The sequence below is a fragment of the Lynx canadensis genome, chromosome C1 (assembly GCF_007474595.2).
Source record: "Lynx canadensis isolate LIC74 chromosome C1, mLynCan4.pri.v2, whole genome shotgun sequence".
In the NCBI taxonomy this organism is placed as follows: Eukaryota; Metazoa; Chordata; class Mammalia; order Carnivora; family Felidae; genus Lynx; species Lynx canadensis.
The window spans coordinates 29,834,694-29,850,214 of record NC_044310.1 but is presented as its reverse complement, the minus strand read 5'-3'; the positions used below and the strand labels follow the sequence as shown (position 1 = coordinate 29,850,214).

The 15,521-nt window shown below is 40.7% G+C and overlaps 1 protein-coding gene across 1 annotated transcript; it reads right to left on the bottom strand.

The window, feature by feature from the left end:
* Positions 1 to 7,232: 7,232 nt before the first annotated feature.
* On the bottom strand, positions 7,233 to 12,914 carry NDUFS5 (NADH:ubiquinone oxidoreductase subunit S5). The gene is given in 5 exon segments (XM_030326532.1): positions 7,233 to 7,465; positions 11,088 to 11,131; positions 11,134 to 11,188; positions 11,190 to 11,308; positions 12,815 to 12,914. Coding segments are annotated over 4 exon segments (321 nt in total). The 5' UTR covers positions 11,307 to 11,308; positions 12,815 to 12,914; the 3' UTR covers positions 7,233 to 7,360.
* Positions 12,915 to 15,521: the final 2,607 nt, after the last annotated feature.

Sequence of the window (15,521 nt, the reverse complement as noted above, 5' to 3'; positions counted from 1 at the left end):
TTACTGATCTGTTTTCACATCCACTGATTTTTTTACAGCATCCAACCTGTTAAGGTCCATTCAACGCATTTATTTCAGACATTCTATTTTCAGTTCTGTAATTTCCATGTTTATATTTATTTATAATAGTTCTGGTGACTTTTTCTCCTTGAGTATGGGTCACATTTTCTCACTTCTTTGCATGTCTTACAATTTGATACTATATATCAGATATTGTATATAAAAGAACAGAAGAATAAAGTATAATAAGAAACCATAAAAAAAGAAATAAAGCATAAGAATAAAGTATACTTGTTTTTTAGAAACCCTTTTCTCCGAGAGCCTGGGTGGTGCAGTCGGTTAAGCAAGTACACTTGATCTTGGCTCACGTCATGATCTCTCCATTCGTGGGCTCGAGCCCCACACTGGGCTGTGAGCTGAGCCAGCTTGGAATTCTGTCTCCTCTTCTCTCTGCCCCTCCCCCACTTGTGCGCATGCACGCCTCTCTCAAAACAAATAAACTAAAACAATTTTTTAAGAAACCCTTTCCTCTAACCATTAGAGGGGTTATCATTCAGATTCATCTTAGAGTAGGGTTGGGGGTGTGTTATGGCTTTAATTAAATTGATTTCACCTGTGATTCACCCACCTCCCAACCTTCCTAGGTGTTGTCTATCAGATCTTGTCAGAATTTGAGCTGGGAAGAATTTGATTTGGATGCACTTCTAGACATTCTTGGTTCACCTTTGGAGTCAACTGACAGGGTCCCAGAATGTAATCACCCCAAGAATGTGCACAGCTACATTATTTATGCTTATCAGCCTCTTCTCAACACTGTCTCCTCAGCAAAATATGGGGGCAGGCAGAATTGTTGAACCAGGCAATTTGGTTGCGTTTGAAGTTCTTTCAGATTCCAAATGTCTTCCCATTCCAAACAGTCATCTTAGACCCACTTGATTTCCCCTCAACCCTGCAATGTTTCCCTCTCTATGGCAGGCCTACCCATACCCACACCAGGAGCCCACCCCCCCAGACTGGAAGCTGATCAGATTTGTTACCTATATATTTTTTCTGGAGTTCAATTCAACGCTTCCTTACATATGCCATTTTCTATCAGTCCCATGGAAAACTATGAATTCTTTTGTCCAGGTTTTTCTTATCACATTAGCAACAGTCTCTCAAAGTCATCTATACAGTCAGAAGTGAAAGTCTAGGGGAGCCCAGGTGGCTCAGTTGGTCAAGCATCCGACTTCGGCTCAGGTCATGATCTCATGGTTTGTGAGTTCAAGCCCTGCATCGGGCTCTGTGCCGACAGCTCAGAGCCTGGAGCCTGCTTCAGATTGTGTCTCTCCATCTCTCGGCCCTTCCTCTGCTCATGCTCTGTGTCTGTCTCTCAATAATAAATAAACGTTTAAAAAAAAAAAAAGTGAAAGTCTAGATTTAGATTCAAATCCTGCTTCTAATACTTAGATGTTTGATACCAATGAAGTTACTTCACTCTTCTAAGCCTGTTTCCTAAGATGTAAAATGAGGCAACTTTGATGTATTTGCTATTCAGTGGGCTTTCTTTGTTACAAGTGACAAAAATCCAACTGGCATTGGCTTAAGGAAAAAGAAATTTATTTACTCATACAACTTTCAAGTCCAGGGACAGGGCTAGGTTTTCGGGGTTTTTTTAATGTTTATTTTTGAGTGAGAGAGCACGTGAGAGTCAGGGGTGGGGGGGCAGGGAGAGAGGGGGACAGAGACTACAAAACGGGTCCTGTGCTGACAGCAGTGAGCCCGATGTGGAGCTCAGGCTCACAAACCGTGGGATCATATCCTGAGCCAAAGTCGGACGCTTAACAGACTGAGTCCCCCCAGGCACCCAGGACAGGGCTAGTTTTATAAAGGACTTGAGGAAGAAGCTCATGTTACCAGACAGCAGTTTTTCTCTCTCAAATTGGCTGTTCCTCTTCATCTATTGAAAATATACCTTTATATTTCTCCTCTTAGTAGCACAGTTGCTTAATCAAATGAATAAAACATGTCTACAGCACCTATAAACTTAAACCTCCTCCACATTAAATCAGAGGAAACATCATTCCTCTCTTCTAATATTCCAAGCAAGTCTCAATCATTGGCTCCAAACCGGGTCATGTTCATGATTTGGAACATTCTTGAAAATACAGTAAGGGAAGAAAGCAAAATGCAGAAATCATGTACATAATTTGCTACCATTTTTGTTTAAAAAAAGGGCAAAGAAAATGTGTGTTATGTAGTATAGGCACAGAGTATTTCTAGGATACTCAAAAATACTGGTTGCCTCTGGTAGGATTACTACTATATGACTGGGAGAGATTTTTCATTACATATCTTTTCTATCTTTGAATTTTAAACCACATCAATCACCTATTCAAAAAAATTACATTACATTACATTACATTACATTACATTACATTACATTACATTACATTAAATGAGTTGCCAAAGCACTCAGTGGTTTCCCTTGTGTGTTGTATTGCAGCAGTCAGGGTTAAAGAGCACAGGCCAAAGGAGTTAAGGAGTCTTGCCTAGCAGAGTGTGGGGAAGGAAGAGGCAAGCGCAACAAATAATGCTGTTTTGAAGGAGCAAGTAACTTGCTGAGTGTTTAATCATCAGTTACAAAGAACTTCACAGCTTTGTCCCTCCTGCCTCCCAAACCCAGTTCTGCACCAACCTAGTTGGCCAAAAAGATACACTCCTATTTGTTCTTATTCAAACTGCCTAAAGGAGGGGTGTCTTGGAGCTGGTTCCTTCCTTTTAACAGTTCATTAAAATTTTTTTTTCTCAAAAAAGCAATATAGGGACAAAATTGACCAAATATAAAGGCAAAAGGCAAGGTTGCTTTGTGCCAGGGCTATTTATGGGTATCATATCACCTAAATGAAGGCTTCCGATATTCTATAAAGATATCAAGGCATGCTTTCCAGCAAACACAATGCAGTGTTCTCTACAACTCATTTTTTACCTTTAGGCAAACACAATCTACTGGAATTGGTTTCCTTTCATACAACAACCAAGAGCTCAGGAATAAGAGATCTTTGAGAGGGAGGTACTTACTTTAAGCCTTGATTAATATTCTGCTTTCCTCTCTGGCACTTCAATTTGCCTGACTTTCCAAAAACATGTATGCACTGAATCCCATTTTGGACTTTAAAAAACTCAGAAAAGCTTGTGTGCACGGAGCACAGAAAAACAACCTGACACAGGACACGGCATGGGATCTTGCTGGAAGGACTCCAGCTGTTTCTCCATTGTGACTGACTGTGATTAGTTTAAGAAAATGCTGCTTGGCTAAAGATCTGCCCTGTAACACAAAGAATAAGCAGGACCTTGCTCAAAATGCCAATCCTTTTTCCCAATTTTGGGACTAGAATGCAATCTACTTTCTCTTTTGAGGAGAACCTTATATTCAAGCCCTACAACTGATATTTTTGACTCAAAATGCTACAAGATTAATAATCAACAATACCAAAAAGGAGATTAACAAAACCAATTCCACTTAAAGTAATATTAAACACAAACAAACAAACAAACAAACACATCCTTTGGGCACCCGGCTGGCTCAGTTGGTAGACCATGCAGCTCTATCTCTAGGTTGTAAGTTCATGCCCCACATTGGGTATAGAAATTACAAACAAACAAACTTTTTTTAAAAATTGAAAACTTGACAGCTGCATTTGTTAAAAAACAAAAACAAAACCACCAAACTTAGGAATTAACTTAGCCAAGGAGGTGAAAGACTTGTACAGTGAAAATTGTAAAACACTGTTGAGAGAAATTAAAGACATAAATACAAAAAGACATCCTATGTTCATGGATTGAAAGATTTATTGTTGTCAATATTAACCCAAAGCAAGCTATAGATTTAATGCAATCGTGATAAAACCCCAGTTTTTCTGCAGAAATAGAAAAACTCATCCTAAAATTCATACAGAATCTCAAGGGGTCCCTGAATAGCCAAAACAATCCTGAAAAACAAGAATAAAAGCTACAAGACTCCCACTTCCTGATTTTAAAACTTCCTACAAAAGCTGCAGCAATCAAAACAGTGTGGTAGTGGCATATAAAGGCAGGACATACGGGCAGAATTGAAACAGAATCCAGAAATAAACCCTTGCACATACAACCAAATGACTTCTGACAAGGGTGTCAAGACCATTCACTAAGGAAGAGTCCTCCAACAAATGATGCTGGAAAATCTGGATATCCACATGCAACAAATGAAATTGGACCCTTACGTTACACCATCTACAAAAATTAACTCAAAAAGGATCCATGACCTAGAGGTTAAGACTTAAAAACTATAAAATTTAAAGAAAATATGGTGGGCGGGGGGAATACCTGGATGGCTCAGTTGTAGAGCATGCGACTCTTGATCTCAGGATTTTAAGTTCACGCCCCACGTTGAGTGTAGTGTTTACTCAAAAATCTTTGGGGGACCTGGGTGGCTCTGTTGGTGGAGCGTCTGACTCTTGATTTCAGCTCAGATCATGATCCCAGGGTCATGGGATCAAGCCCTGCATTGGACTCTGTGCTGACAACATGGGCCTGCTTGGGATTCTCTCTCTTTCCCTTTCTCTCCCCCTCCCCTGCTTGTGCGCTCTGTTTCTCTCTTTCTCAGAAATAAATAAACTTAAAAATAAAATAAAGTAAAATCTTTAAGGGCCAACTCAGTCGGTGGAGAGTGCAACTCTTGATCTCAGAGTTGTGAGTCTGAGCCCCACATTGGGGGTGTAGAGATTAAAAAATAAAAATAAAAAGTAAAATCTTTAAAAAATAAAATACAATTTTTAAAAGAAAACACAAGAAAACATAGGGGGAAAGCTTCACAACAGTGGATCTAAAATGATTACCTGGATAGGACATCAAAGGCAACAAACAAAAAATAAACAAATTAGACATCATGAAAAATTTAAAATTTGGTGCACCAAAAGGCATTATCAGCAGAATAAAAAGGCAACCTACAAAATGATAATATCTGGAAATCATGTATCCAGTAAGGAATCAGTATCCCAAATATACAGAGAACTCCTAAAACTCAGCAAAAGATAACTCAAAAAATGGGCAAAGGACTTGAATAGACATTTATCCAAAGATGCACAAATGGCCAATAAGCATGTGAAAAGATGCAACATCACTAATCACACAGAAATGCAAATCAAAACTACAGTGAGATACTACCTCATATCTATTAGATAGCTACTAACAACAAAAAAGGATACGAAGAGACTGGAACCATTGTGCACTGTTGGTGGGAATGTAAAAATGGTGCAGCTGCTAGGGAAAATTGTATGGCAGCCTCAAACTATTAGAAATAGAATTACTTTATAATCTGGCAATTCCACTTCTGGGAATATATTTTTTTTTTAATTTTTTTTTTTTAACATTTATTTTTGAGACAGAGAGAGACAGAGCGTGAACAGGGGAGGGGCAGAGAGAGAGGGAGACACAGAATCTGAAACAGGCTCCAGGCTCTGAGCTGTCAGCACAGAGCCTGACGCAGGGCTCGAACTCACAGACCGTGAGATCATGACCTGAGCCGAAGTCGGACGCTTAACCGACTGAGCCACCCAGGCGCCCCTCTGGGAATATATTTTTAAAAAAATGAAAACAGGGTCTTAAAGAGACATCTGTACACCCATATTCATAACAGTATTATTCACAAAAGCTAAAAGATGGAAGCAACTGATGTGCTCACTGACAGATAAGCAAAAGGTGGTACAGACACAGTGGAATATTACTCAGCCTTAAAAAGAAAGAAATTCTTCAATATGCTACATGGGTGAACCTTGAGAATGGTATGCTAAGTGAAATAAACCAATCATAAAAAGACGAATACTATATGATTCCACTTATATGAAGCAGAATAACCCAACCACAGAGACGGAAAGTAGAACAGTGGTTGCCAAGGGCTTGGGGGAAGGAGTAGGGAATTACTGTTTAATGGACATAGAGCTTCAGTTTTGCAGGACGGATGGTGGTCATGGCTTGTACAACGTGAAAACATCAATGAACTGTGTACTTAAAAGTGGTTAAGATGGTATTTTACCACACACACACACAAAGTTGGAAAAAATTCTGAAGGACATCTACATTAATTTTTTCGGTTCATACCTCCCTTCTACATCTGGATTTTTCCTTTAAAAATGTTATTTATTTAGAGAGAGAGAGAAAAAGCATGCACGAGCCCAAGCAGGGGAAGAGCAGGAGAGAGGCAAAGAGAGAATCCCAAGCAGACTCTGCGTTGTCAGCACAGAGCCTAACGCAGGGCTCAATCTCACAAATCGTGAGATTGTGACCGAGCCAAAATCAAGAATCAGATGCTCAGCCAACTGAGCCACCCAGGTGCACCTGATTTTTTTTTTTTTAAACGTTTATTTATTTATTTTAAATGTTATTTTAAATGTTTATTGAGACAGAGAGAAACGGTGAGTTGGGGAGGTGCAGAGAGAGAGGGACAGCAGATCCGAAGCAGGCTCTGTGCTGACAAGAGAGCCCGATGTGGGGCTCAAACTCACAAATGCTAAGATCATGACCTAAGCTGAAGTTGAATGCTTAATCAACTGAGCCACCCAGACACCCCGGAATTTTTCTCTTAAAAGCCACTTCTAAACATGTCAATTAGAAGTACTAATATACCAGGGGTGCCAGGGTGGCTCAGTAGGTTAAGCATCCGACTTTGGCTCAGGTCATGATCTCACAATTCGTGAATTCCAGCCCTGCACTGGGCTCTGTGCTGACAGCTGGGAGCCTGGAGCCTGCTTTGGATTCTGTGTCTCCCTCTGTCTCTGCTCCTCCCCCACTCATGCTCTCTCTCTCAAAAATAAATAGACATTAAAAAAAAATTTTTAAGTACTAATATACCGGTGATGTAAGATAGTAAATTGAAACAATGGTATTGCTTCTTCAAATTATCTGAAGTTCTCATTTTCTTAGCCTTTAAGTTAGATTTCACAGGCCTGAGAGTAAACACAACCACTCTCTCTACTGCCTCCCCCTCCCAGCTCCAGTCTGTGTTGTGTGGAAAATAAACCAGAATGAAAGCAGTAAAGAATACTGCAACTTCTTAAACCAGTTAACATATTTAAAGTAGCTTATACGTAGTAAGCATCATTAAATGCTGCTATTACTACCTAGATGCTAATTTTAAGGCCATAGCTAGAGGCATTTTTCCTAACTTAAAAAATAGGTTGCAATTTCATTATAGACAAGTATGATCCAAGAGAAAATAGAATAAATAGGATAGAGCAATCCTTTATTTTTAGACACTTTCACAAAGAAGTTTTCAGCAAATGGACTTTCCGGCGGAGAAGAGAAAACATGAAAATCAGCCTGCAGCCATCAGCAGCAGCTCTGCTCAGGGCCTAGGGTCCTCCTTGCCCAAGTGGTGAGGCGGGGGTGTGTACTTCCCTTCCTTTATCAGTTTATCCCGCTGCCTCCTGATGTCACTCAGACGTTTCATCTGTCAAAGGAAAGAAGTATTTAAACTAGGGGGAAATACGCGCCATAAAGTTGAGGGCTAGAGAAAGAGACTGAAAATTGGTTTCATTTTTAAAACATGGAAGCTTTTCATCTTAGCCTTGGAGATGAAACCCTTCTTTAAAGAAATAACTTGAAATCACTTCCCAAGCTTTAACCAAATTTCTGGTGTGAATAATAATATCTCCTTTAAAAATAATTAAAATGTTCCTGTTGTATACAGGAATACAGGTATTTACAAAAACAATAATAAAACAGATCACAAATCTAAGAGGCATATTTGTGCATACTTAAATCCTTAAAATATTGAAAGATGAGATCAGCTCACAGCTGATACACTCCTGACCTATGTGAAATTTGTACTGCTGCTGGTGACTGTTCACTGGGTGTGAATGAAGCAGAAATAGCTGATACGAGGTTTCTCGTTACCACACCGAAATAAAGACCTGATATGTTCTCCGCTAATAGTCACTACCAAGCCCTGAGTTCTGCCTCTTCCTCTCAGGTAGGACACTGGTTTGCTTCCTAACCAAAGAAAGCCATGCTATACAAGACCGTATAAAGGCTGTAATTCACATGGATTCTTTGACACAGAAAATACACTCACTGATCCTGACTGCATTACTCCCCTGCTCAAAACCCAATGGCTTCTCATCTTACTGAGAAAACAGCTGAATCTTTCCTTATAATGCCTTACTAGGCCTACCTCTGACCTTATGTCTTAATGCTTTCCCTCACTCTCGCTGCTCCAGCTCAGGGACCTTTGCACTTGCTCTTTCCTCTAATCGGAATATTCTTCCCTCACATCCACATGGCTCACTTTCTTGAAGTCTCAAAGGTCTCGTATCATTGAGGTCTTCTGTGCCCACCCTCTTTAAAAGAGCATCCACTTAGGTCCCACAGTGTTTTCTTTCTTTCTACTTTATCTTCCCCACTGTACTGATCAACACCTGACACTATTGTTTTGTTTTGTTTTTTTTAACTTGTTTGTTAATTTTCTGGACACCCCATATAAGCTCCTTTAGAGCAGGAACTTTTTGCTGTTTTGCTTATCGTATATTCCTAGCACCTACAATAGTGCTTCAATAATAATTTTTTGGTAAGTTTTCACAAGGTATGAAAAATTAGTATATTCAGTTAAACACTCCATTAACCTTAAAGAATCAGTCAGGGTTTAACTTCAGCAGAAATAACTCTAGGTGTCCTAAATACTGACATAAACATTAGCATTTTCGGGGGACAAAACATGAGACTCTTAAATACAGAGAACAAACTGAGAGTTGCTGGAATGGCTGTGGGTGGGGGGATGGGCTAAATGGGGAAGGGGCATTAAGGAGGATACTTGTTGGATGAGCACTGGGTGTTACATGTAGGGGATGAATCACTGGATTCTACTTGTGAAATCATTATTGCATTGTATGCTAACTAACTTGGATGTAAATGAAAAAGTAATAATAACAAATAAAGAAACAGAAATAAATTTAAAAACAAAAAAATTAGCATTTTAAAAAGATTGCATTCGTTTTTTAATTCCGGTATAGTTAACATAAAAGACTGTATTCTTTTTTTTTTTTTAATGTTTATTTATTCTTGAGACAGAGACAGAGCGTGAATAGGGGAGGGGCAGAGGGAGAGGGAGACACAGAATCTGAAACAGGCTCCAGCTCTGAGCTGTCAGCACAGAGCCCTACGCGGTGCTCGAACCCACGAACTGTGAGATCATGACCTGAGCTGAAGTCAAGACGTTTAACTGACTGAGCCACCCAGGCGCCCCAAAAGACTGTATTCTTAACATTTCTGTATTAAAGAACCTCTCAACAGAGGACTAGTCATGATTGAGCTATTACAACAACTAATGTCCAACCTTTCTCTGAGTATAACAACTTAGTGTTGTGGATGCAAGCACAGGCTCTGGAGCCAGCATTGCCAGGTTCAAATCCCAGTTCCACCACTTACCAGCTATATGACCTTAGGCAATGCCTTGATTTTTTGGTCTTGCCCCAAGTTTTTAATTGTATAGTGAGAAAAATTATAGTAATGTATCTCACAGGATTATTGTGTGAAATAAATCCGCTATTACACGCTAAGAACTTAGAATAGTGCTTGATTCTAATTCCCTGATTCATTAGCATCTTCACTTAGGGCTAAGCATCTAGTCATTTAGGGTGACATCTAAAATAGTATGGATCTATTTACACATCACAGGATGAGTAAGTGACCTGAGAGCAAACTCTTTAATATCTCCAGATAAGGAAACCAAGACCAAAAAGGGAAGTGACTTGCCCAAGTCACAAACTAGTGATGGCAGAACCAGTATCAAAACCCAGCTCTCAGGGCTCCTGGGTGGCTCAGTTGGTTAAGCATCTGACCTGATTTTGGCTCAGGTCATGATCTCACCGTTTGTGAGATCAAGCCCCACAGCAGGCTCCATGCTGTTATCCTCCTTGCTGGTTGGGATTCTCGCTCTCCCTCTCTCTCTCTCTCAAAATAGAATAAACATTAAAAAAGAAAAAGAAATTAAAAAAACAAAAACAAAAACAACCCAGTTCTCCTAACTCTCAATCCAATGTTCTTCCACCTCACCACACTGCCTTCTTTTGGTGTAAACTTTACATGTAGAGTAGTCTTAATCTGAGCAATGAATAACTGGGGCCCACAAGAAGAGAAGTTAAGACATATTGTGAACAAATAGCTGGTAGGTGGCTAACCACGACCCACTCACTGTCCCCTCAGTAATATTACAATATTACTCATTTAATCATCGATATCCCCACAGTGAGCAATACAAAATACCTGATACCCTCTCAATTCCTTCCAAGTTGGAATAGCACATGTTAGAAGATAGGAAATTAAAATTTTTTTGATACAGACAACTTTAACTAAAAATCTAAACCGCCTTCCTGAACCTCCAAGGAGTTGGGAGTCATAAAAACGTTTCTATTTGTTTTATCTGGAGCACAGAAATAGGCAAAATATAGGCCATACCAAAGATTTCTTCTCTAAGGGAGAACAGAGCCTATATGTGATGGAGCTCAATGCAACTCTTGAGGAGGTAGACATCATGCTGTCAACATCCTTTCCCCCTGCCTCTTTGGTCAGACTCACCTAAAGCAATCTCATTAACACGTCCATCTTGCCAGAGTAGAAATTAATCCAGAGATTCTTATATCACATTCAGTGTAACAGACCTGTAGGGTTTTACCTTCTTCTCCAATGAGGGTTCAATGCATTTGAAACATTTTCATCCAGAGATGTCACGGACAAACAACCAAGGCTGGTTGATAACTTTTGCTTTATAACCTACTGCAAAAATGGGAATACGTACACACATGCGATTTCTACCCTGGTAGCTACAGGAGGGTACAATGCTAAGGAAAATATGTCAGAAGATGAGGAAGAACACTGAGGAACAAGAGACAACCCCCCCTCAGATCGGAAGGCAATTAAACTTCCTTGACATGGTACCTACATAGAGAAGTGTTTTCACCACAAAAGTTTTGCCAATTCACATTGGTCAAGCCATTGCCAACGACCAATTAAACACACTTAAAGGTAGCCCCAAGAAACAAAGAAATAATTCACATCCCGTCTCCACCACTCCTCACCCGTTTTCTGCCGAAGCAGAGACATTCTACGAAATCATCATATCTATCTTGCACTCTTTCTCTGCACGGATACCACCAATTCCATGCGCACATTCTATCCAGTTCTTTTTCAAAAGCATGGCATCGACCTGGAATCTTGTGAGGCTGCTCAGCACTTTGGATTGTCATCCACTGATCTAAGTTAAGGCCCAGCCTTTTCTGCACATCAAAGAAAGGCATGGCTGAAATGGAAGATAAAAAGAAAGAATGCCATAAAAGTGCAATCAAATGAGAAATTTCTAAGAAAAATGAGATAGTTAATTATGACAAATATCCCTTTAGAAAGCTATGTTACGCTATTCTCCCAACATAATCTCATTAATTTTTTTCATTTGACAGGTTCTTCCAGTTTATAGTAGATAAGCAATATCTTTGTTTTCATAAAACTCAGGGGGAAAAAACCACTAGAACTAAAAAGCAATGCATAAAAATCAACTCTGTATTGATAAGGTCATTTTATTTTGATAAGGTCATTTTAATCAAAAAGAGTGTTTATGTTTTGACTCAAGAATCCCAATTCTTTAAGACAGGTCTGAAGAAATTAGCTGAAAAAGAACAAAAAAGCCCAAGCACAAAACATCTTTTTTTTTTTTTTTTTACATTTTTCTATCTTTAGCAACTGAGATGACAATTCTGTGACGTCATCCTGAATCTGGTGTCCCTCATCTGTGTTCACACAGCATCTCAACTTTCCATAAGAGTGCTTTACTTTTCGTGCCCCTGTAATGGATTATTAACTTGAATGTCTCCCACATTGCAAAATGAGTGCTGTGAGTGCGGGGATCAAGTAAGGGCTCAGTAACTGTTGAAAAAAAAAAATGAAATTCAAACAACTTAAGTGTGCAACAGGGAAATGGATAATTAAATCTAGTAAGTACCCGCTTATTAGAATATGACAGACAACAGGAAAAAAGGATAATATACACAGAACATATATTTTAATGTTAAATGATAAACGGTCTACGGGGTCAAAGAAAAACTGCAAAAGATTGGAAGGAAGCACAAAAAAATGCCAATAAAGATTACAGGTGAATTTCGATTTTATGTTTTCTATCCATTCTTTCATTCTATCCAGTACCGTTCCAGATAGTGGAATGGGGGTAAAGCAGCAGCTGCAACGTAAGCACTAGATTGCAGACACGGAAGGAACTGGGAACCCAAAGAACAAGAGGGTAAGAGCTGGAAGGAGGAAGCACCACTCTGCCTAGGAGACTGGAAAATGCCTTTAAGATGGGTTGAGTTTTGCCAAGTGAAGGTCAGTGGACAGAGTATTCCAGTAAGGCACAGCACGAGTTACAGCCGGAGGTGTTGGGTATGCCCTGGGGACACCGAGCACCCAGGAGTGGCTGAAGCGCGGAGCTCAGAGCGCATGTCGGGACGAAGAACGAAAGGCGCTGGAGGGTGGCGCGGCCGTTATCACTCAGGGCCTTGAAAACCAGGGTAAGGTGGGTAGACTTGGGGTTAAGAAACAGAAGGCCAAAGCATTAGTCCGGCAGAAATCCGAGAGAAACGCGGTCTACAGACTTCGGTGACCCTGCCTGTGGGCGTAGGGGCCTGGGAACCCAGAAACACGTTCAGAGTTCGGGCCTGGGACAACACACACCCAGGAAAGCAAGAGGAAATTCGTTTAAAAAATCTCGGAATAAATCTCTTTGCCTAAACTACCCGCAGACAAACGCAGCACCTACCGCCCAGCTGCGATGCCCTTGTCTCCTCGCTGACCGCCGCTACCGGATGATCTGAGAGCGACGCAGAGGCCTGCCGCAAAGGACGCCCGCAGTGCGACTCTTGCAGCGCGACTGCGAGGCCCAACCTTCTCTCTGCAGTTGCGCCCGGAAACCATAGAAACCAAGCCCCTGGGTCTGCGCCTGCGCGGTCGTGGGCTTCAGCCTCTGATGATACGGACCAGGCATAAAGTGACCCTCTCTAGATGACCGCTTTAGACACTGCCTAGCGGTTAGTGTGTTCCTGCTGCCTGCTCAGCCCTGTGACTAACACCCTCACGACAGCTCGGATTGGTGAGGGACTTGACCAAGGCCACAGTACAGAAAAAGCATGCTTTCCCCACCCCCATCCCCGCCGGTAGTAGTTAAGGCCTTGCGCTGTGGATTAACGCTGGGTGGATTCAAATTCTAGCTTCACCATTTCGGTGCGACTCTAAGAAAGTGCCTTAACCTTGCAGTGCCTCAGTTTTCTTAAGAGAAAAATACCTTGGGGAGCCTGGTCCTCAGTCGGTAAAGCAAAAGACAGCGTCTCAGGTCATGATCTTAGAGTTAACGAGTTCCAGTCCTGCGTCTGTCCTGACAGCTCAGACAGCTCAGAACCTGAAGCCTGCTTCGGATTCTCTCTCTCTCTCTCTCTCTCGCTCTCACTCACTCTCTCTCTCTCTCTCTGCTCTCTGTCTCACACTTTGTCTCAAATAAATAAATAAACATTAAAGGTCAGCCCTTAAAAATAAAATAAATAAAAATATCATCTTAAAAGATAAAAGTACCTACAGCCTAGGGTTCCTTTGGGGATTAAATGAGTTAAGTGTAAAACAATGAGGCGGTTCCAGGCACATGGAAAGCTCTCCAAGGTAATCACAGTTCTTTATTATTTTGTTTTTAGTTTTTATTTAAAATCACAGTTCCTTAATATCTCAATTTCTAAAGTTTGCAGATTCGGGGTGCCTGGTGGCTCAGTCGGTTGAGCGTCCGACTTCAGCTCAGGTCATGATCTCGCAGTTCGTGAGTTCCAGCCCGGTGTTGGGCTCTGTGCTGATACCTCAGAGCCTGGAGCCTGCTTCAGATTCTGTGTCTCCCTTTCTTTGCCCCTTCCCCGCTCATGCTCTGTCTCCCTCTGTCTCTCAAAAATGAATAAACGTTAAAAATTTTTTTAAAAAATTAAAAATAAATAAAGTTTGCAGATTCAAGAAAGTGAAAGAGACTGTGCCCCTCCTGTGTTTCAGAACATCCAGTGGCTCTCTGATTACAGCAGGGCCTTGGAAGTGGTGTGTGTGATATGATACACCAGGTGGGAGGGAAGAAATACTCAAATACTTTTTTAATCTAATCATTTTAATTTCTATTTTTTAATATACTTATTACATAAACTCCATGCCTGAAGTGGGAGTCATGACTCTGAGATCAAGAGTCCCAATGCTCCATCAACTAAGACAGCCAGATGCCCCTTTAATTTCTATTTTTTGATGTTAATCTTTATAAAGTACATAACATTACTGCAGTTGTACATATAAGTAACTTAAAAAATAAGTGTCTGAGGTTTGGGCTGAATATTTATTCTCATTTTAAGTGATGTGCTTTCAAAAACATTTAAAGAAGTCAAGCCTTCCACCCTTCCCAGCCTCATTGTCCAAAATCCTCTGCTTAATCCCCCACCCAAGAGCTTGCTGTTCCATTGTATTCTTGGAAAAGTTCTGCCACCCAGTCTCTGATTTTTCCCCCCTTTCCCCTGGAATGACACTATTCCCACCCTGTCTCCATTTCTACATACCAAATTCTTGCTCTGCTTCAGGATTTTGGCATAAGTTTTTCCCCAAAACAGGTGAACTGCCTCCAAGTCCCAGGAGTACCCACTCTAGAGAAAATTCCTAAAGTCTCACAACTTAATTGGTTTCTTTCAAGCATTCCAATTCTCCCTCTGCTCCCCCTAGCCCATCAGATATATATATCCCCCCCAACTGAGATCAGAGTTTCAATTCAACTGGAATCTCCTGAGCACCTAACGCATGTCCAGCAGAATACTGGAAGATTATAGAATTCATTCGTGGCCCTTGCCCAGAAAATAGTGGAGATAGCAAGATGCTACTGATAGCCACCCCACTTTCCACTTCTTCACTTTCTTTTTATATTGGTGGCATCTTCCTGGTCATTCAGACAGGAAACTCTGAAGTTGTATTTTGCCTTTGCCTCAACTTTCATCCAATCTTTCATTAATTACTGGCCGTTAATTCAAATACTCCTTCAACAGGTTGCTAATTTATTTCTTCCTCTCTGCCTTGCAGCTCCTCACTTCAATCTGTTTTGCACTGAATGTTTCTAAAATACTAATTTCATTGTATCACTCCTCGGATACCAGGCAGGATTAGTACAAAGATGGGTCACTCAAATACCTCCAAGGCCAAACAAAAGTGCACTATAAGGAAATAAAAACAGAAGCACCATAGAAAATGGCAACTGGTATTTGGCTTCAGTTTGACTGATGGAAAGAGTGGTGTGGAATGTGACGAACTGGAGAGGGTCTGTCCTGTCTGAAGGCAGCTGCAGCTACTCTGCTCCGTCCTATAGCTGTTGAAAATATCAGGGCTCCAAATTGTCAAATCTTCAACTTTTTCAAGAGAAGCCAGAAATCTTTTATTGTTTAAATGTGAAACCTACCACTTTGTTAAGTTTA